Below are 21,419 nucleotides of genomic sequence, written 5' to 3' on the forward strand. Positions count from 1 at the left end.
TTTTGTTTTTTTAAAATAATCATCATTTATTTTTTTGGTTTAAGTTAGGAAAGACATATTTGTTCAAAATTTTTAATTGTTATCTCTCAGACCAAGAAACCATTAACCTTATGTATCAAAAATTACGTTCAATTCCTCACACACACAAGAAGAATATAAGATTTGCTAACAATAAATCAACATGCTCTTGTATTCAAGAAAATGTTGTCCACATATGTGTATCATTCTCTTGACAAGAAAAATGCATCGTACACATCTTAGGTCATGTCATAGCAGTACACACTCTGGCTTGACATGTATTTCAAAGTGAGGTATTGCAAATATAACAATGCAGTCTCAAGTTTACACGGCCAGCCCCTCCGGAATCTTCCCTGTCCAGGCCTCACTGTACACACATTTGCAGAAAGACACCTGCATTTCATTCAGCAGTTGTATATTTAAAAGTATCTGATTGCATTGGAATAAGAACAGTTGCTATTATCTTAGAGCATTCCCAAACACAATGCCTTCTCAAAGCCCAGATGTTAAACATTTAGAAACCTATTGCGCGATGACTATTGTGCTGTTTATATTTGGTTTTGTGTCATCTGCCCTTTTCATCTCGAAGCTGCAGGGCAGAGTTATTTCTGTCATGGGAACATTCTGTCTATGGGAACATTCTGGAAATTTTAGTATCGGATTGCTCATTTAGAAATGAGAGGAACTTATTTTTAATTTATAGATTGTTATAAAAAACATTTTCTACTTTTGAGTAAGAAGCCCTTAAAAAATTAAATCTTAAATTTGCTCTGTGGATTCTCAAGCTTCTGCCTGATTCTGGAGATTTTTCTCTCTATGAAGAATGTATAATAAATCAATTCTGCCGCATATCTATGGCATCTTATGTGTTCATTAATAACTTTAACTCATAACCATTTATTAAGCTCAAACTATGTATCAAGTACCTGTGTAATTCTACAGCATAGCTCAAAATACTTTAACATTTTGGGTCAACTTGGGAAGAATAGCATAAATTATCTTCTTTGTTCAGATATTGTAATGTACTGACTACTGACACTTAAGGATTAGAGAATTTATGAAACAATACGGTCATAAAATAGACTCAGGTTGTATAATAGAATAGCAGGATCTATTGGCTTCATTGTAATGACAAAGAATAATAGCATCTACTGTAAATTATAGACTAAAACAATGATTTATTAAAATGATCCTTTAAGAGCAGGCTGTGTAATTTCTAAAATGCATTCTAGATTACTTTATGTAAATTGGCTTTGCATTTTAGCTTAAGTGAATTCATTCTAAGCTGCATTTCTTTGGATAAGATAGAGTTAACTCTTCCAAATTAATTAGCATTTGGGAATCAATATTATAACGTCAAGTAAAACTACTTCAATTCATTTGTTTTACTCATTTCTCATGGCAAATTGAGGATGTCATAAATAAGTGTTTTCTAGTCTCATGAAATAATTTTGCCCAGGTTTGAGTATGGCTTAAACTTCACGTTAATTACGCTTTTTTGGGTTTCCCTTTAAATTATGATCTGCGTGAATATCATTGTGTCCAAGACGTTCTTGAAAATTACCCAGCCACAGTTTTTGCACAGAGTCAAGTGTGTGTGTGGGCATTAAATACAAGCATTGGATAAACTTAGGAATCGATTGTAAATCTTTAAAACATCACAGAGATTCAATGAAATTATGTACATTTAAGAGATGAGCCATGCTATGTGGGACTGTTTCGCAGAGAGCTTGAAGCTCAGTGCACAATGAGATGAAAGGAACCTCCGTTAGGTGGCCCTAAAAGGAGAGGAGCCAGTGAGCTGAATTAGAGTTGGTTCAAGATAGTGAGACAGGACACTGGCAGACACAGTGCAAGATGCTGCCACGCGGTGGCCTGCATGCTGTGCCCCACAAACACACGCTGGTTCTCCACCTGGGAAATGCTGGTTGAGGCTGGACCAAACAAGTTTGCCCTGGATGCTAGTATAGTGTGAGAGAAGAGCAGTCATTGGAGGTTACTCTGATCAGCAGTTACCAACGAATCAACAGTGAAAGAATGGTGGAGACATAAGCAGGACATATTAGGATGGTCTTCCACAGAGAATCGTGTAGAGGCTGAGGACTAGGCCCACTTTCCTTGTGGTCTACATCGATGGCATAAGTAAAGGTTTGTAAATGAAAGGTTATAATCTGGAGTGTGGGGAGCAGAAGACCAGAATGAAGAGGTTTGGGAGGGAGCTTGCCGTTTATAAGCTCCACGCTGCCATGGTGAGGGGTAGTTTCTCTCCAGGGCGGGGTGCACAGGGGAAGAGAAGGACATGTAGCCAGCATCTGGAAGGTGAGGTAGAGCCCAACACTGAGCTCCAGGCATGATTTTTGGTAATTGCATGCAGGTGATACATGTAGTTTTAAGGGATGCACAGCTGTGAGGTTTCAGCGTGTTAACCTTTTCCTCAGATGTACCGTCTTCAAGGTCTGCGTGGTTTGCATTCGGCCTTTGCTTGGGCTTCAGATGTGCTTTCCACGGTGGGCAGATGGTTTGAATCCTCTCACTATAAATATTGCTTTTGTTTCCTGTACAATTTCAAAACAGCTAAGATCAGCTAAGAAGGCTGTTCTTTCTAATCCCTCTATTTGAATTTCAAACTGTGGAAGTAGGGGATTTTCCGTGGCAATAGGTTTATTGGAACAGAAAAGTCATGTTTTGGGAAAAAAAAAATAAAAGGCTGCCTGGGACTTTTTACTCATTCTGGCCCAAATGAGTTTCAACTTTAAGGAACATTCAATTCCATTCAAATTACTGAAATAAACATTTATTGAGCAACTGCTTTCACAGAGCAGAATGATGAGGTCAACTTGATTAAGCCATTAGTTTTTATTGAGGAGGCCACCGTTTTTTACTTTTAAAAAATACAAAAGGTTAATAAGACCATGATAATAGCACATAACTTTTAGTGGCATAACTATTAAAATTTTATAGAAAACACACCATACAATATGCATAGAAAAAAATCACGCCAGTAAAATTTGAATAAGTAAGTACTGAGGACATATATACTTACATCTCTTTGCCTATATATTTATGTAAAGGTTTTTTAGTTTACCACATTCTCATTATTTTATTCAGTCAAGGTGAACGGTGGAATAATAGTAAGTTTTGCATTTCTCGATATTTCTCAACACATTTGTTGAGTGCCACCTATTGGCCAAGTGGCTAATTAAAGATAGAAGCCACTCTGGTTATTTCACTTTCATCAGTGAAATAACTTGAGTTATGGACCAGCCAGCAGTGCACAATGAAAGAAAGCTTTGTGAGTATTTATATTTTGCTCAGTGGTTTTATTTTTATGCCATATTTGTCTTTATTGTTTTTCTAACAGTGAAAGCCCTACACTGCAGAGATTAAACACACCACTTCTGCAGAAAGGTTGCTTGGGCTCAAACCCCAGCTCCACTATTTACAAGCTCTGAACCTTGGGAAAGTTAGGTACTCTCTCAATTTCCTTTTCTGTAAAATGGAGACACTAGTTGTGAGGATTATAAGAAATATATGCATAGACACACACACATATGTAATACATATATGTGTAATTTATAAATATATTTATATATATAAAGCTCGAATAGTATCTGGCATGTAGTAAGCCCAGTGTTAATGTTTTCTGTTGTTATTAACAAACATAAAGGTAATCCGTGTTCTTAGTTGACTGCTTTCTATGTGCAGGCACCACCCTGAGGGCTTCAGACCCTGACATTGATAACCACTGAGGGAGTTATTCCTGCGTTAGAACAAAGGGAGCTGAGGTTTGGGGAAGTCGTGAAACTCGCTCACTGTCACATAATTTGTCCTCAGCAAAGCTGGGACAGGGGCAGCTACTTCTCAGTCCAGAGCACACACATCCCTCTTTACTTCCTGTTTGCACACGTGTCATGAATTATCTTTTATCTCCCTTTTCTATGATAATAAAAAAATCAGGTTATTAGCAGATACAGCACCAAAATAACTAGAAGCCAAAATATCTTTAAAAATTCATTCTAATTCTTTTTATGATCTTTTAAACTGTTGTTTAATATAGTAGTATAAATGTTTAAAATGTGATATAATTACACTATGAATTTCACTATATATTTATTTAATATTAAATTATTGAAAAAAAGCAAAAAATAGGGCTCTCATAAATACTATTCCATATTATTTTTCGGAAAACATTTCTACCGTCACCATCAATTCACTGTTACGATCTTTAATATTAGGTTATTATAAAGAGACCTAAATCATAGGGTTTCTGTAAAGACTTAATATGTTTCTCTCCAAAAGTTAAAACTTCAAAAAACCGACGTTTTAATATATTTGACTATTACCACAACTTTTAACATTTTTTATTTGTAATTAGAATCAAAGTACTGTTTTATAATCATTCAAAATATAAACTACTTCCAGGTGAACTGACTGCCTTGATCTAGCAGTCCCCAGAAAACTGAAAGGTAGGAGCAAAGTGGTTTTTTTTTAAATTTAGAATAAAATTATGAAAAGATGCTATCACCACAAATTATAAGGAACACAGTCTATCAATTAGGTATTATTGTCCTCCCTCTTGTGGCTGATGCAGGAACTGCAGTTAATGTATTCTTATTTTGAAAGAAAAACACCTTCCAACCTTATTTTTTGGAGACTTGCTTGGTCGTCACCATTATCACAGACAAAATCAATTGTGAGAATAAATGCTGTTTGTTGTATAGTCAGTGTTTAAGGAAACACGTCAAGAAAGAATTTCAGATGTCAGTTTGATCTGAGGAGCTTTATTAAGGGCATTTTAAGCTGCAAACTCCCCACTTCTGAAAGAGAGCACATGGAATAAGGCACACTGAATAAAGCAGCTCCATCCAGAACCCTGCCGCCTGCTCCTGTGGGAGACCCTGGTTGGCATGGAGCAACAACAGGGCAGAGGGAGGGTCGTAGGGGGGCTCCGGGCTGAAAAGTATGTGTGGAAAGTAAATACGAGTTCAGAAGAGGGGGATAAGCCAGTGTTCAAGGGAATTTACTATTTTTAAAAGAAATTCTGACTATTGCTTATATTAACTCTAACTCCTCCCCTGGAAAGCTACAAAAGCTTTTCACTGTTCTTCTCAACTTTAAAAGCTCAAATAACATGTGCTGAGTTGTTTGTATATGTGTGTAAAGAGAACGTCGTCCTCCACTGACACGGAGAGGACAGCGAAGCGAGGGAAGTGAGGTCTCTCTCCATCATTATCTTCGTAACATCTGCTACAGTTTGAGACAGAGGTTGCTAAGCCTTTGTAGTTGAGGAAAGAGTGACCTCAAAAATCCAACATGGTCTTATATAGCAATAGAAAACCTCTTAGATAATGGAACATTCCCTGTGTCTCTGCTGTTATGCTCGAATTCCATGGAAGAAGACAAGTAGTTCAATAAGCGTGTCTCTCTTACTACAGGTCATGTGCATCTTGGAAGCCTTCGGACATGCCAAGACGACTCTTAATGATCTGTCCAGTTGCTTCATAAAGTATTTTGAACTCCAATTCTGTGAGAGGAAAAAACACTTAACTGGAGGTAAGTTTAAAATCAACAAAGGGAGATCTCATGAGCTTCCAGAAGAGGGCAGAGAATCACCAAGTGTGGCAGCAATGGGCAATGCTGTGTGTGCCTGTGTGTGTGTATGTGTGCACGTGCGAGTGTGTGTGCGTGCATCTGAGATGTTAGATTATGAGTTCTAAAAGTGTTGTGAATTGAAAAATATTTTGAAATGAAGGTGAACCTTTTCAAGATGATTATTGTATAAACTATATAATATGCAAGCAAACCAAAAATAGTTGAAATGAATCATACTTGCTGAACATAGAAGTGAACTTAAATACTCAGTTAAAATAAATTATAATGAGTATATAATTTCTTCATACAACACACATTGAAATCTATCTCAAATAAAGCTGAATCTATAGTTTAGAGTGATTGAATTAAAACAAATCAAAACATCAGAATGATCACTGAACTAAACCCAAACAGAGCTGTTTCTTATTTTTTTAAATACTTAATGTGTGCTTTATGAAAACGTCTTATTTAAAATTTAACTAATTTAAAATTCACTTAAGATTTTACATCTTTCAATCAAAACAGATTATCCATGCAAACTAACAATGTAAATACAATTGTTGGTGTCCCTCCTAATCTTCTTGGAAGGATCAAATATTTTAAAAACTTTTATAACAACTGTCAGCACACAGTTGTTAGTTCCAGTGATTTTTGAAAGAGATCGATTTTATTTGGCATTTTCAAGTTACCCTATCTTTCCTTCAGGAAACAAAAGTTAGTTTTGACCATAATTTAGAAACCAAAACCCTGTCTTTTGCAGTAAGTGTATGCCAAAATTCTATTACTACTAAGTGAAATTTGGTTAAAAGATATATGAATAAAAGGAGTAGCAAGAGATAATTTCAGATGTTGAAGTTAGAGGCTGAGATTCCGCAATAGGAAAGTTATTGTTTTGATTCCAAGGCTAAGAGCCCCATTGGAAGGTCTACGTTTTAGGAAGACCTCAGGGGAGAATGTCTCGAGGCATCAACTCTGGTCTTCACGTCTTAGTGTTATAACACCCCAGCGACAGTGTCTCGCCAAGCCAAGGGCACAGTCTGCTCCCTTCAATTAAGAGCGTCACTCCCCTGGGCTTTCAGGGACCTGCGGCTGGAGCCGGAGAAGCTGGGCGGTAGGGGCTTCCCAAAGCTGCGTGTCCCAGCCCCTTGTCGCTCCAATGTCTGACCCGAACATGAGCCTATGGGCATAATTTGCGAGCTTGTTAGAAATGCGGAATCTTAGGCCCCCCTGCACACCTGCGGAGTGGGACTCTAACGGGATTCCCAGATGATTCACACAAATACTGAAGTTCAAGAGGCGCTATTCCAGCGCCACCCGGAGCAGCGGCTGGCCACCCGGGATTGCGCGCAGTTGGCGCGGAGGGGAAACCTCTTGTCTGCGTTATCACTCGCGCAACTTCTCCCCTCCGTTCAATATTCCCTTTACCAAGATGAAGATCCAGTAACTGAAGGTCTTATCCGTTACTGATTTTGTCTACTTTTTTTCTGGGTAGAATTTAACATGTCCTCTTCAGGAATGTTAGTTCAGCCAAGCATTACATGCATGTGTAGAAAAGAACTGGGAAGCGCTGTGGTGAACACTTACTGATGGAGCCTTCCGTTAATCAGCGGTCTATTAGCACGCGGTCCCACGCAGCGTCAGCACAATCAAACCCTCAGACACCTCTCACGCGGCGTCTGCAGGCAGCACCCTGGGCCCGGCGATAATACATATTCATAGAGGTGATCCTGACGCACCTCAGAGCCTGAAATGCTCTCCGAATCGTTAAGGAGCTATGAGCACAACTTGAGTACATGTTGAGCGTAACTGGGTTTATTCTCCTCTTAGGAAAACAGCAGTCCAGGCTTCCATGCAGGTGGTCTCTACCTTCCTCCACTTTCCATATCGTTTTTCCCTGCGTTCTGTCCTCCTGATGAACGCCCTTAACCCAGTGCCTATAGCCTATGTTTGTTTATTTGGTAGCTTCCTGCTGTGCTCTTTTAAAAATCTGGCAAAATGATCTGATGACTGTTTTTATGGTTTTTTTTTTTTTAATTAAGAATAAAACAACTGCTAATAAATAAACCAATACAGCCAGTGCTAGTTGAGACTGCGTGAATAAAAGCGTAGAGCCTGGAACATTAGTGGTGGGGGAGTCTGAAGAGGTCAGAGTTCTTTGTTTTCTGTATTTAAGAAGAAAAATAAAAGGAATGTGTTGGGAGAATGTTTATGAGGAGAATGAAAGCTCAAGTGCCATGTCTTCAGAGTGGGCGCTGAAGAATGAAAACGTTTATCCTGAAAAAGAACAGACACAAGGGAAATAGGACAAGTGCCTTCAAAATTCACTACCACGTGTGAAGAAAGGGTCCTGAGGACGAAGATTTGTGACGTGTACCGTGAAGAGTTGGTAGATGTTCCGGAGAAGGCGTATCTTCACTTAGTTACAAGAACTTTCCACTTTACTTCATGATTGCAACGTGCTTTCTCACCCCACCACTGGATGTGTTCAAGCAGGATGAAAGAGCAGACACCTAACAGCCCTAAAAATAGTGTGACCCGAGGTAGGACCCTGGGACTAGCTCATCCTAAAGATGTTGCGGATGCTCCCCATTCTCCAAGTCCAAATATAAGCATTCTCTTAACCGTTGATCAGATGCTCTGATGACTACAGAGTGACTTGATAGCATGTATTGTCCTCTGGTGCCTGTCAGCGTGGAATAAACAGAGTTGACATGAGAATGCCATAGAGTGTGCTAGTGTCCAAGAGCTGCTGTGACAATACACCCCAAACTCGCTGACTTAAAACAACAGAGATGTCTTCTCTCACCGTTCTGGAGGCCAGAAGTCCGGAATCAAGGTGGCGGCAGGGTTGTGCTCTCCCGGGTCTCTCCAGGGAAGAATCCTTCCAGTCTCTTCCAGCCTCTGAAGGCTGCTGCCACGCCTAGTGTTCCTTGGCTCCTAGAGGCATCACTCTAGTCTCTGCCTCCTTGTCCCAGGCCTTCTGTGTCTCTCTCCTCCTCTTCTAAAGACACCAGTCATATCAGATTAAGACCCACATTACTCCAGTATGATTTCATCTTTTTAAAAAAAGCTTATTCCATGTTTTATTGGACACTTACATGTTCATACTGTTGTGTTGAGTGTTAGCTCTAAAGTAAATCAGATTGGGTCCTCCCCTAAAAGGCTTGCAGAATAGTCAAAGAGCTAAGTCTTGTCTGTCTGTCCATCTTCCCCACCAGAGTGTAAATTTGTGCTCATTGCTGTATCCCCAGGGTCTAGCACAAGGTCTGGCCGAGTCAAGTATTTGGTAAATCCTGAGTGAATAAATGGATATAGGGCCGATTGAGCAAACAGAGGTAACGCTAATGTCGGGAAGGAGTCGTGAGGGCCGTAAAGGGATAGTGGATTGAAAGCTCTGGGTGTTTACTGGTCTTTGTTAGATTCCAAAGAGCCTGTGAAGCTGATGTCATCACACTGAAGTCAAACCCCAGAAGCCTTGAGGCTCAAACGCCGGGTCCTAACACTGTACCTATTTCTGTGCCTTTGATCAAATCACATAGACTCTCTAAGTTCTATCTATAAAATGGAAAGGTTAGACCACGAGACCAGCCAGGAAATGTAAATGAATGAAGTAGAATAAGTGCAAGATAACGGGGCAGGTAGGGGCTGTGCCGATCTGGAAGACACACGACCTGTGGGCTGACCTCATCCCCTGAGGAAGGTCACCATCACAGGTGCTGGAGGAGGACTGAGGCATGTCTTTTTGTGGGACACAATTCAACCCACACAGAGAATACGGCGAGAACGACTGTGTGAGTCTTTACTTTTCAAGTTATTTTCAGTTTAAGAGCAAGTGTCGTTGTCACTCCCCAAAACACACCTGGAATACTTTAAGAAGCTACAAGTCAGTTTGACACTTCTGAGTAATTTCATCTGTTACTGAAACTTCTTCTCTGAAAGAAAAATAAGAGGTACAGATTTAAAGTATTTTACTCAATTTTTAAGGAGAGCTGAGTCACTCCAATCGGTCCCCTGTAAAAGCTTTCTGAATTGTAAGTGTTCACTACAGTAGTTAATCCAAGTGGAGTAAGGTGAGTACACCTCAAACGAGGTCAGAAAAATGTAGCTTATGGGTTCATTTTATGCTTTATTGTAGTCTAGGTTTAAGAGGTTAAAGTATAAATATGAGGAAGACTTTGCCAGTGAAGATTTCTTTTCACTCATCCAGAGCCTTTCATTTGAGACTTGAGGTATTTTCAGGTGTCGTTGTCTGAATCCCTAATGACTTATATTTTTCATCTAAGAGTACAAAGAGCTTTACCTGGGATGATGTACAACTGCGCTTACTTAATGGCAGAGACTACAATAGATGGCATGTTCTCAGTTCATTCTCTTATGATCAGGATCATCTTTGGTCTTTTAAGGGAACAAAAATATAAGGTTGTCATTCACTTTAGTGTATATGAAAATTTTTATGCTATGCAAAATGGTCTTGCAGAATATGCATGGATAAAGTAGACTAATATAGTATATTCCTTCATTCTTTTCACCAGCTAATCATTTTATTGTTCATAAATCTTTAAAAATATGTGTACAGATTTTCTTAGTTGGCTCTTTATTATTTGAATTTCTTCACAAGTCACCCACTTCTTGTGAACTACAACAAGACACAAAGGCTTCTTCATGCAAGGCAGCCTGGCATGGTGGAAAAGGGGCATCTGCATTGAATTTCAGCTTCGCCACTGGCTTATAAGACCCTGTGAATGTCACCTCTTTCCCCAGCTATAAAATTAAGAGACCCGACTTCATGCTCTCCTGTGTTCCTTTCAGTGTTGTTTCATTTAATTGGAGATTAACTACTTTGACAGTTTCTCAGTCTTAGAACAGAGCCATAAATGGTCCACCACAGCTGCCTTACACTGTGAAAAGGATGAAGACAGTGCTGAGAAGGTGATCCTGAGTCTTGGCCTAAAGTGCACTGTCTCCGCCTACCTCTCCACGTAGCTGAGTTGGCTGTGAGTACAGCATAATTCTAGCATACTTAGCTTAGCCTAGGATAGTCTAGTTCAGTCTCCAACTTCAGTTGGCAGGTAGACGGTCAAAACTGAAACATTCTCTCTCTCCAAGGTAGATCTAGCTACTAGCCTGATGATTTGTCAGGCAATTTAGTATCTCCCCTTCTGGGATATTTGTGTTGAAGAGAATGCTATTCACTAAGCACTAATTGAAGGACTTTTAATTTACTGCATCCCTGGAAACATGGGGTTTTACTGTCCTATGTGCTTACCTTGGGGTAGGAAATGGTCTCTTTCTGGGATATTTTTTCCTTTTCTTGCACTTTCCTATAACGCTTACTTGTTAAGTCCTGGTAGAAATTGAGAGTGGATAAGGCTTTTACTGCACCCAGACTGTGCGGAGTGCCCAGTGTGTCAACATCAGCAACATATCCAGGTGGATCCAAAGACAGTGTTTGCAGGACGCCGAGTTCCTGAGCTCCCTGGAGTGGGCGGGGGCACAGGCCCTGGAGCCGCCCTGTCTGGGTTGGTCCTGGCTCTTTTCCTTTCCAGACCTTCACCTTGGGCAGGTCTCTTGACTTTTCTGTGCCTCACTTTCCTCTTCTGTACAAAGGGGTCCAGTCATTGCCCTGATCTCCTAGGGTCCTCATGAGTTTTGACTGCATTAACCTCGCTCTGTAAGTCACTCACCTTTTTCTTTTTCTTTTTCTTTCACTTTCATTTCAAAGCTGAGATTCCCCCTTTCTCACCATTTAGAGAGACGGCCTTTTCTTGAACCTTGACGAACGTCTCTATAATGGAAGTTGTGGAAGGTTTTTAGAACACCAGGCATATCGAGACTAGTTGAGATTCCATATGATTTCCTAACTATTTTATTGTGGAATTGTACATTCTTAATAATAAAAAATAAGCTGGAGATTTGAAAAGTATCAGACTGTGTAATATGAAGACTATTAACTAAAACTTCAAAAACCTTGGAGGTAGCTTCCGTAAAGTCTTTGGAGACTAAACCGACTCCTTTCTAGTCTGTCATAATCTTAACCTACTCTGCCTGTCCTGTTCTTTGATCATTTTTATTCCAGGGTAAACAAATATTATTATTCGCGTGTTGTCATGCACTTGGGCTCTGCCAGGACTCACTGATGTGTGAGTTCAGGTGAATCACCAGGAGAAGTTGGATATGCTGGCTCCCTCCTCCCTCGTCCCATTTCTCTCATCCCCAGTACTCCTGGCAGTCCCTCACACCCCCCTTCTGCTCCACTCTGGGCCCTTGAGTCGCCCCACAGTCATAACGTCATCCGTTTCAGCATGCATGAGGACCCTCCCTTTCTGGTTTCCACTTCTCTAGAAGCTCTCAGTGACGTCCTGTGTGCCCACGTTTTCTGAATCTAGCCTAGTGTGTAACAACCTTCCCTCCGAAGGCCACGGACCCAGCCCACTTTGTCTGTGGTTTTCAGAACTGCTTGTTTTTCAGGTCATTGCCTCATTTAAATGCATACATGTTAACTAAAAAGATGACATGCTGTGGTAGCTCGGTAGAAATTTAAATCAACACTTACTGTCAGGTGTGCCATTAGACCTCCGCTGTTTCCCCTCTCAGTCCCCTAAGAGGGTAGCCCCTCGCTGGTCTCTTCAAAATGTCAACTCCAGCCTGACAGTCCCTGGCTCAAACCCAGGATTGGCTCCTAGTTCTTCCAGAGTGACATTCTGAACACAGCCTGTGAGGGCCACTGTGCCTGGGTCTGCAGCGTCCTCCCCTATCCCCAGCCCAGTCCACGTTCCCCAGCCGCACTGGACTGCAGCGTCCTCCCCTATCCCCAGCCCAGTCCACGTTCCCCAGCCGCACTGGACTGCAGCGTCCTCCCCTATCCCCAGCCCAGTCCACGTTCCCCAGCCGCACTGGACTGCAGCGTCCTCCCCTATCCCCAGCCCAGTCCACGTTCCCCAGCCGCACTGGACTGCTTAGGTTCCTTCCATGTCTAAGACCAAGCTTTGATTTGTTCTCTTTAGCTGCCTAGCAGTCTCTTACCTCTTCTCCTGGTGTGGCCTGTCACTTATTGTATTAGTCTTGTTTCAAGTCGCATCTTTGGAGAAACCCCTCCTTCTTCCTCAAACCCCTGTTTCTTAAAGTGTCACTCCATCCCAGCTCTGTTAACTCTAGATCATGTCTCCTTCCTTGTTTCTTCCAGAGCACTTGTCAAAATCTGAAAGTATCCTTTTCATTGTTTGTCTGGTTGGTTGTTGTCTGTGTCTCTTATTAGGACATAAGTCCACTGATGGCAGAGGTCTTGTCTGCCCTGGCTTATAGTAGGCACAGGTTAGGTATTTGTTGTATTAATGAATCCAAAGAAGGGCAACGTGAAGTGACGATAAAGTGAAGCAGTCATTATTCAGCTTGGGGAGGAAGTTGTGTAAAGCCGTCATGAACTCATTCGTGACAACAAAGAACGTGTATTATTGAGAGTGTGAAATCGATACGGAAAGTTATCAATATTTAATTCTGGATTATTTTTTTAAATTAGAGTCAATTCCTCTTCGTAATTGAAGTTTATATATGCTAAGCATAGAAGCATATACTTTTTCTGCTTCTTTAGTGCCTGCTTTATCGTGTAGGCATGGGCAAAGCAGAAATGTGCTGAAGGGTCTACAAAGGGAGGAGGACCCAGAGCCCACATGTGGGAGGTGAAGAATACTTGTCTCCTTGTCTTTTCTGTGCCCTGTGACACATCTATTGAGGTCGACGTTGAGATTTGCTGACAATCAGAAACGTCTCCCGATAAATATGCCGAGGCTGCGTCGTCCCCACTTGGGAAACCTAAGCCTTAGAGGTAACTCTGATGAGATGGAGAACAGATCAGGGCCTTTGCCTTGGGTTTTTTCAAATCTTCATTTTAAATAGACCAGAAGACGGTCTTCATCTTCATTGTCATCATCATCAATTATCCTTAGTGTTGTCCTCTCAGTTGGACATTCTTTTAAAAAGTTTCAGAGTGCTTTAGCTGATCTCATCCCTCTGAGGAGCAGCACCTTTTAGGGCGAAGAGCCTGGGCTTTGGGGAAAAGCCAGTTGGGCTTAAACGTGAAAAGACCTGCAACAGATTTTAAAGGAGGCGATGTCTGAAAAACCTGGTGCACAGTCGGCGCGTTAGGTGGTGTTTCCTTCCAAGTGGAGGCCACAGGAAGCTGAGACCTTTGTATCTCTTTCTCCCCAATCGTGGATGGGGAAAGTGAAGTTAAGAGGGATGTGGAGACTGGTAGTGTCAGATTCAGGCTAGGACTGTGCTTCGACACCTAGTTGAGGCACGTTTCACTTATAGCAGCCCTAGCATCCATGATCATGAAGTCAAAAGAAATGCATATGTGTGAAAGGGAGACTATTTGGCTATATTAATTAAGCAATAGTCTGCTTTTGGTGATTGCCAATGCAGGAGGGAAAAGCAAGGGGAACTTCATGGAGGGGGCAGCCTGGCTCTTTATCTAGTTGTGTAGCTGACAATGTGTTTATTCAAGACAGATGTCTTTTAAATGGACGTCTTGTCAATCAAAAGCTTAATGTCAGGGGCCACCCTGGTGGTACAGCAGTTAAGTTCACACGTTCTGCTTTGACAGCCCGAGGTTTGCCCGTTCAGATACTCTGTGTGGACCTATGCACTGCTTTGCACGCCATGCTGTGGTAGGCGTCCCACATATAAAGTAGAGGAAGATCGGCACAGATGTTAGCTCAGGGCCAGTCTTCCTCAGCAAAAAGAGGAGGATTGGCAGTGGATGTTAGGTCAAGGCTAATCTTCCTCAAAAAAAAAAAGCTTACCGTCAGGCACTTATACTACATTATGTCATATATAACTGCAAATGTATATATTTTTATAGTACCAAAACTTTTTGAGAAACATATTCTTATGTAGATTTCTGGAAAGATAGAGAATCCTAAATATATTTCTAGTCAAGAATATTTCTGACTTACAACTTTTAAAAAATAAAAGTCTTGTGAAGTCAAGAAATCAGTTAGCAGAAAGTTTCTTTCTGTGTGTGGACATTTGCATGAATGAGTCAAAAACGTCTCCCTTTGGGTGGGGCGGGTGAAAGGGATAAAGGGGCACATATGTATGGTGATGGATAAAAATTAGACTACTAGGGATGAGCACAAGTATTTAGGAATGGATAAACAATAATGTACACCGGAAATTACACAATGTTATAAACCATTATAATCCCAGTGAAATTAATTGGAAAAAAAATTAAAAAAATTTTTAAAACCTCTCTAACTTGAAAGCCTATCAATTTCCTTCCATTATCACAGTTTCATTTCAGACACAACAAAAAGGCATGCATTTTCTCCATTTGGAAAAATATTAGAGTCTCACGGAAATTTGAATTTTTGGTTGTTATGCATTTCCTTCTACCTAAAAGCTCCTTCAAGATTTTTTTTCAGTCCTGCTGATCAGAATCCTGCTCATCCACAGCAATTTTATTCACTGCTGGAGATGAGCTAACTAGGATGATTACTAATTACACTGTTTTTGAATTTAGATGAAAAGTGTTGAAGTCACTGTATGGTGTGGAATGTGATTAGTTTTGAATGCTGCTTTAGACTGAGCTTGTACCTTGGCTGGGACAAGTGGGTGTAAAGTCAGCCTTTTCTCTGAGTGTGGAAGCTCGATGGTCAGAAGGTCACCCTCGGCCCTCCATTCTCACCTCATCTTTCTGTAGGTGACGACCGGAAAATACTGGAAGAGAACAACTACGGCAATTTACTTCGTCCGCGTGTAGATTTTTAAAAATATTCTCTTGAGCAGTTAGTTATTTCAGGGTTGCTATTATTAATCTTAATCAGAAAGTATTTTCAGCAAATAATTTGCTTAAGATGGAAAAAAAAGTAAGGAAAATTTAATAATTAAGACCTCAACTTAAAACTACCACCTGATTAAATACTCATGGAGAAGTGGAAAAGAAACTACGCCACTCCATTCTAATTTTAACTTTCCTTTGGGCCACTAATTAGAGGTATATTTTGAAAGAGCCTTTTTTTATGCACTTATGACAACTTTTCTAGAAAGGTGTCTACTAAGACAACTTTTCTTAGTAAAGAATATTCATTCTGAGACTTTATTTTAGCAATGGTAGTCATTCTGACTGGCTAAATTGACCACTTAAGAAATTTACAAGAGGTAAAGCACTGTAATAGTCGTTCCTTTGTTCAAGTAGGTTTTCTGTGTGAGACCAAAATTGAGAGACTTCACATTTTTGCTTTTAGAGGCTGGACTCTAGAATAATTACTAGCAGATTCATTATACGAGATGTTGTTTATAGTTCACACATAGGGAATAATTAGATCCATTTGCCTTCCTAAGAACTGCAACCTTGTTGTTTTGTTCTTTCTTTTTTTTTTTTTTTGGTGAGGAAGATTTGCCCTGAGCTAACATTTGTTCCCAAACCTCCTCTTTTTTTTCGCTTGAGGCATATTAGCCCTGAGCTAACATCTGTGCCAATCTTCCTCTGTCTTGTATGTGAAATGCCTCCATAGCATGACTGATGAGTGGAGTCAGTCCCTGCCTGGGATCTGAACCCATGAACCCAGGCCACTGAAGAGGAGTGTGTGGAACTTTAACCACTAGACCACGGGGCTAGCCGAAAAAGCTGCTACCTTTTGATCCAAAAAAGTTGTTGACCAACTTTGAATTCTAACTTTAAAGTGGAAAACTACAGTAATTCACAGTTGAATTTGAAATTCAAATACATAATTGCTTACTAACCATTCATAAGGTTAAGAATAAACCTAAATTCAAATAAAAAGAATGCTCCAGAAACAATAGCATTTTCAGCATGCCATACATATAGCCATAAATTCTAATTTACACTAGCTTCTGAATTGCCGGTGCTAGCTCTGAGGCAAAATTGAGGTTGTGATTCCCATGCTGCCCACTTTCGTCATTGTTCAGCTACTGTGAAATAAATTGCAACATGTTTTTATGATGTGGGTTATTTTTTGTTTGCTTTTGTAATGTTTAAAGGTAGAGGATGAAAATAATGAATATTAGGTATTAGTCTTACTACAGTAAATGCGAGGCCACAGTAAACTAGGAAGATAGCTGGACTCCATTCACACTGGGCGTGTGTCACTTTACAGACACATCACCTGCCTCGCACCCTAACCGGCATGCAGACTTTATTGTTGAAGTCTGTGTGTCATTGTCAACAACTATACTGTAAACCATGATTCAGGTCCTTTTTATCATTTCAATATAGGTCTTGAAACTTTCCTAATGTACATTCTATATATTAAATTGTACCTGCATAGATTCAAGTCATTGTTGTCTTTGCTGCAGTGGGCTTCTTCCAGTGTTTCCAGCAGTGCGAGACTATTGTCTGTATTTCTGGTCCTTAACCTTGAGGCCATATACCCTGGCGATCTGTTTGATAGTAATACTTGTTAGTGTCTAAAACACAGCACTTCATAGCCAATGTCTATTGATGTATAGCACAGCAAGTACTGGTACTCTCAAGTTGTGAGACATTAATCAAGAAAATTCTAAAACTTCTTTTGATGCCTTTGTTATAGGCAAAGACATGTCTTGTTTCAGACTATATTTCTGGACAGAAGTTCTGTGTCAGGAACAGAGTAAGACTATCTCGAAGTCTTGCCACTGCTTTTCCATATCATAACAGAAGTTCCAGCTAATGTTATAAGAAAAGAAAAAGGAACAGGGGCTGGCCCCGTGGCCGAGTGGTTAAGTTCGCGCGCTCCGCTGCAGGCGGCCCAGTGTTTCGTTGGTTCGAATCCTGGGCGTGGACATGGCACTGCTCATCAAACCACGCTGAGGCAGCGTCCCACATGCCACAACTAGGTGGACCCACAACAAAGAATATACAACTATGTACTGGGGGCTTTGGGGAGAAAAAGGAAAAAAAATAAAATCTTTAAAAAAAAAAAGAAAAAAGAAAAAGGAACAGAAAAATGGCATGCAGATTGAGAAGAAAGAAATCAAACTGTATTTATTCACAGATAATTGTCTTATTATCTCTGTAGAAAATCCAAAAGAATAAACAAAAAAAACCTCCTGGAACTAATACGTGATTATAGAAAGGTTGCAAGATCCATGATTAATATACAAAAATCAGTTGATTTCCTACATATCAGCAATGAGGAATTTGAATTTGAATTTAGAAACACATCACCATTTCCATTAGCACCAATAAATGAAATAATGAGGTATAAATCTAACAAAATAGGTATAAGATCCTTATAAGGGAAACTACAAAATTCTGATGAAAGAAATCAAAGAAGATCTAAATAAAGGGAAGGATATCTCATATTCATGCGTAGGAAGGCTCATTATTGTTAAAATGTCAGTCCTTTCCAACTTGATTTATAGATTCAACACAATCCCAATAAAAATCCCAACAAGTCATTTTGTGCATATCAACAAATTGATTCTAAAGTTTGTATGGAGAGGCTAAAGATCCAAAATAGCCAACACATCATTGACAAACAGCAACGAAGTCAGAGGACTGGTGCTACTTGACTTCAAGACTTACCATAGGGCTGCAGTAATTAAGACAATGTGGTATTGGTGAAATAGCAGACACGTAGATCAATGGAACAGAATAGAGAGCTCAGAAAGAGATCCATGTAAACATGGTCCACCGATCTTTGACAAAGGAGAAAAAGTAATTCGATGGAGAAAGAATAGTCTTTTCAACAAATTGTGCTACAGCAATAGGATATCCACATGCAAAAAATGAATCTAGACAGAGACATTTCATAAAAAGTAACTCAAAATGGATTATAAAACTAAATGTAAAGACAAAGCTATAACACTTTCAAAAGAAAATGTAGGAGAAATTCTAAGTGACTTTGGGTTTTCCAGCAATGTTTTAGATACAACACCATAGTCCATGAAAGGAAAAATTGGTAAGATGGACATCTTTAAAATTAAAAACTTCTGTTCTGTGAAAGACACTGTTAACAGGATGAAATGAGGAACAACAGACAGGGAGAAAATATTTACAAAAGACAGAGCTGATAAAGGACTAGTGTCCAAAATATACATTCTTAAAAATGAACAATAGGGGGGCTGTCCCTGTGGCCGAGTGGTTAAGTTCATGCGCTCCACTGCAGGAAGCCCAGTGTTTCGTTGGTTCGAATCCTGGGAACAGACATGGCACTGCTCGTTGATGCATGCTCAGGCGGCGTCCCACATGCCACAACTAGAAGGACCCACAACGAAGAATATACAACTATGTACTGGGGGGCTTTGGGGAGAAAAAGGAAAAAAATAAAATCTTTGAAAAAAAATGAACAATAGGAAAACAAACAACCCATTTTAAAAAATGGACAAAATATCTGAAGAGACACATCACCAAAGAAGATATACAAATGGAAATAAGCATATGAGAAGATGTTCAACCTCATATGTCCTTAGGAAACTGGAAATTAAAACAACGGTGAGGTAGTACTACACGCCTATTAGAATGGCTAAAATCAGGAACCCTGACAACATCAAATGCAGACAAACATGTGAAGCCGCAAGAATGCTCCTTCATTGCTGGTGGGAATGCAAAATGGTACAGCTTCTTTGGAAGACAGTTTCTTACAAAACTCATCATAGTCTGACCATATGATCCAAGAATCTTGCTCCATAGTATTTACCTAACTGAGTTGAAAACTTACGTTCACATAATGTGGACATGAATGTTTATGGCAACTTTATTCATAATTGCAAAAACTGGAAGCAACCAAAATATCCTTTAATAAGTGAATGGATAAACAAATGATAGTACGTTCATATAATGGAATATTATTTACTGATAAAAAATGAGCTATCAAGCCATGAAAAGATAAAAAATAACCTCGAACACATATTGCTAAGTGAAAGAAGCTCATCTGAAAAGGTTATATACTGTATGATTCCACTATGTGACATTCTGGAAAAGGAAAAACTATAGAGACAGGAAAAAGATCATTGGTTGTCAGGGATCAGGAGAGAAGGAGAGATTAATGGATAGAACACAGAGGGTTTTGAAAGCATTGAAAATATTCTGTATGATACTACAATGGTGGATACATGACATTATGAATTTCTCAAAACCCATAGAACTATAGAACACAGAGAGTGAACACCAATGTAAATTATAGACTTTAGTCAAAAATAATGTATCAGTATTGGTTCATCCATTTTAAAAAGTGTACTGCACTAATGCAAGATGTTAATAATAGGGGAAATGATGTGTGGGAGAGGGGAGAGGGAGTATATTGAAACTCTCAGTACATTCTGCTTAATTTATCTGGAAAACCTAAGAAACTTCTCCAAATAATAGTCTATTAATTTTGTTAAGAAGGTCTGTGTTTGAAAAGAAGTTGCATTATTTTCTTTATTAATTAATTAATATTTGTAAATTTATGGAAATGAAGCTAATAATGTCATTTAACAGAATTGCTTTTCTTTTCTTAACCAGCCAGAATTTATACATACATGCTAGAGAAGTCCCGACTTGTTTCACAACCTCTTGGCCAGAGCAATTTTCTCATTTTCTACTTGATGATGGATGGGTTGTCCGCTGAAGAAAAATATGGACTTCACCTTAATAATTTATGCGCACACCGGTAAGTGACTACATATTTCCTATGTAGTAGTTCTGTCTTCAGTTCTGATTGCATTTCAGTGGTCTTAAAATTCTCTTGTTTTTTGGACAAGAAATGGTGACTAAAAGAGAATAATTGGATACTGTTAGGCTAGAAGCATCTGTATAACAGGGTTATAACAGTTTATTGAATGTTTAGGTGAAGTTTTGCTTGTGTATAATAACTTATGTTTCCGTTTTCCCAGTTTTCAGATTAGAATAAAAAAATTAGTGCATATATAAGGTTTTATATTCCTTTTGGGTATTTTGGATATAACATATCATGACATTAGTTATGCATTCCTAATCTTTGGTAGTCTTTGAAATAATGGGAAATATTATTTGGCAAATTACTGTTCATTGGTAACAGATGAGGTTCCATAATGGCTTAAGCGGAACAGCACACACAGACTGAGGAGCTGATTTTCTGCACTGGAGGCAGGAAGCATTTGTTAAAATGAGGATGCAGTGGTCATAGGATGGTGATGGATGTGAGGCGGTCATAAAGATGCTGAGCTGAAGAATGTCTTTGTATTGTGCGCATTTCTGCCCACTGCCTGATCCAATGTGTGTCCTCACAAGGACTGGTTCAGATTTGCATTAGGATGAGAACAAAACAATAAGGAGAGTAAACTCCATTCGGAAGAGAAGTAGGAGGGAGGAGGAAACAAGAGGGAACCAAACTCACCAGTAAATTTGTAAATTCGTGGCAAGGCATTCAGGAAGTAGACTCTGGAAGAGATAAGAATTTGCTTCAGATATCTGTTAACACCTGATTTATAGTTTATCGGGCGTTTGTTATTAGATTCAAGAAGAATGGTGTGAGTTTTCATAATTTTATGAGACCTTCGTGAGAAAAATTAAAGAATGCTTAGGGAGGAGGAGTGTGGCTCAAGGATGAAACATGCTGGTTTTGAGAGTTGAAGGTGGAGAAGCTGACAGACTGTCAAGTAGAGGCGTCACCTACAAGCTGGACAGATGAGGGGTTTCCCGGGGTGATGGAGCCGTTCTCTTGGAAGGGGTCGGAGAAGTGACAGGACAACTTCTGTGGTCACCACTGCTGTGAGGTTGAATGATGGTGCAGCATATGGCCAGGGGAAGCGAATGAATTGGCCATATTCTAATTTACCCTTGCATTATAAACAGTCTCATTCAATTCTTTGAAATATTTCAATTGAAAATTTTCAAATCTTTGAAA

At 39.7% G+C, this 21,419-nt stretch overlaps 1 protein-coding gene across 4 annotated transcripts in view; it reads left to right on the forward strand.

Moving 5' to 3' along the window:
* MYO16 (myosin XVI) overlaps positions 1-21,419 on the forward strand; it is a 598,386-nt gene that overhangs the window by 313,483 nt on the left and 263,484 nt on the right. For all 4 annotated transcript variants that reach the window (XM_023621818.2, XM_023621819.2, XM_023621821.2 and 1 more), the window contains exons 15-16: positions 5,454-5,571; positions 20,057-20,204. In XM_023621818.2, coding sequence (XP_023477586.1) covers positions 5,454-5,571; positions 20,057-20,204 — 266 coding nt within the window. The remainder of the gene's footprint in view (positions 1-5,453; positions 5,572-20,056; positions 20,205-21,419) is intronic.

This window comes from Equus caballus, chromosome 17 (assembly GCF_041296265.1).
Source record: "Equus caballus isolate H_3958 breed thoroughbred chromosome 17, TB-T2T, whole genome shotgun sequence".
NCBI lineage: Eukaryota > Metazoa > Chordata > Mammalia > Perissodactyla > Equidae > Equus > Equus caballus.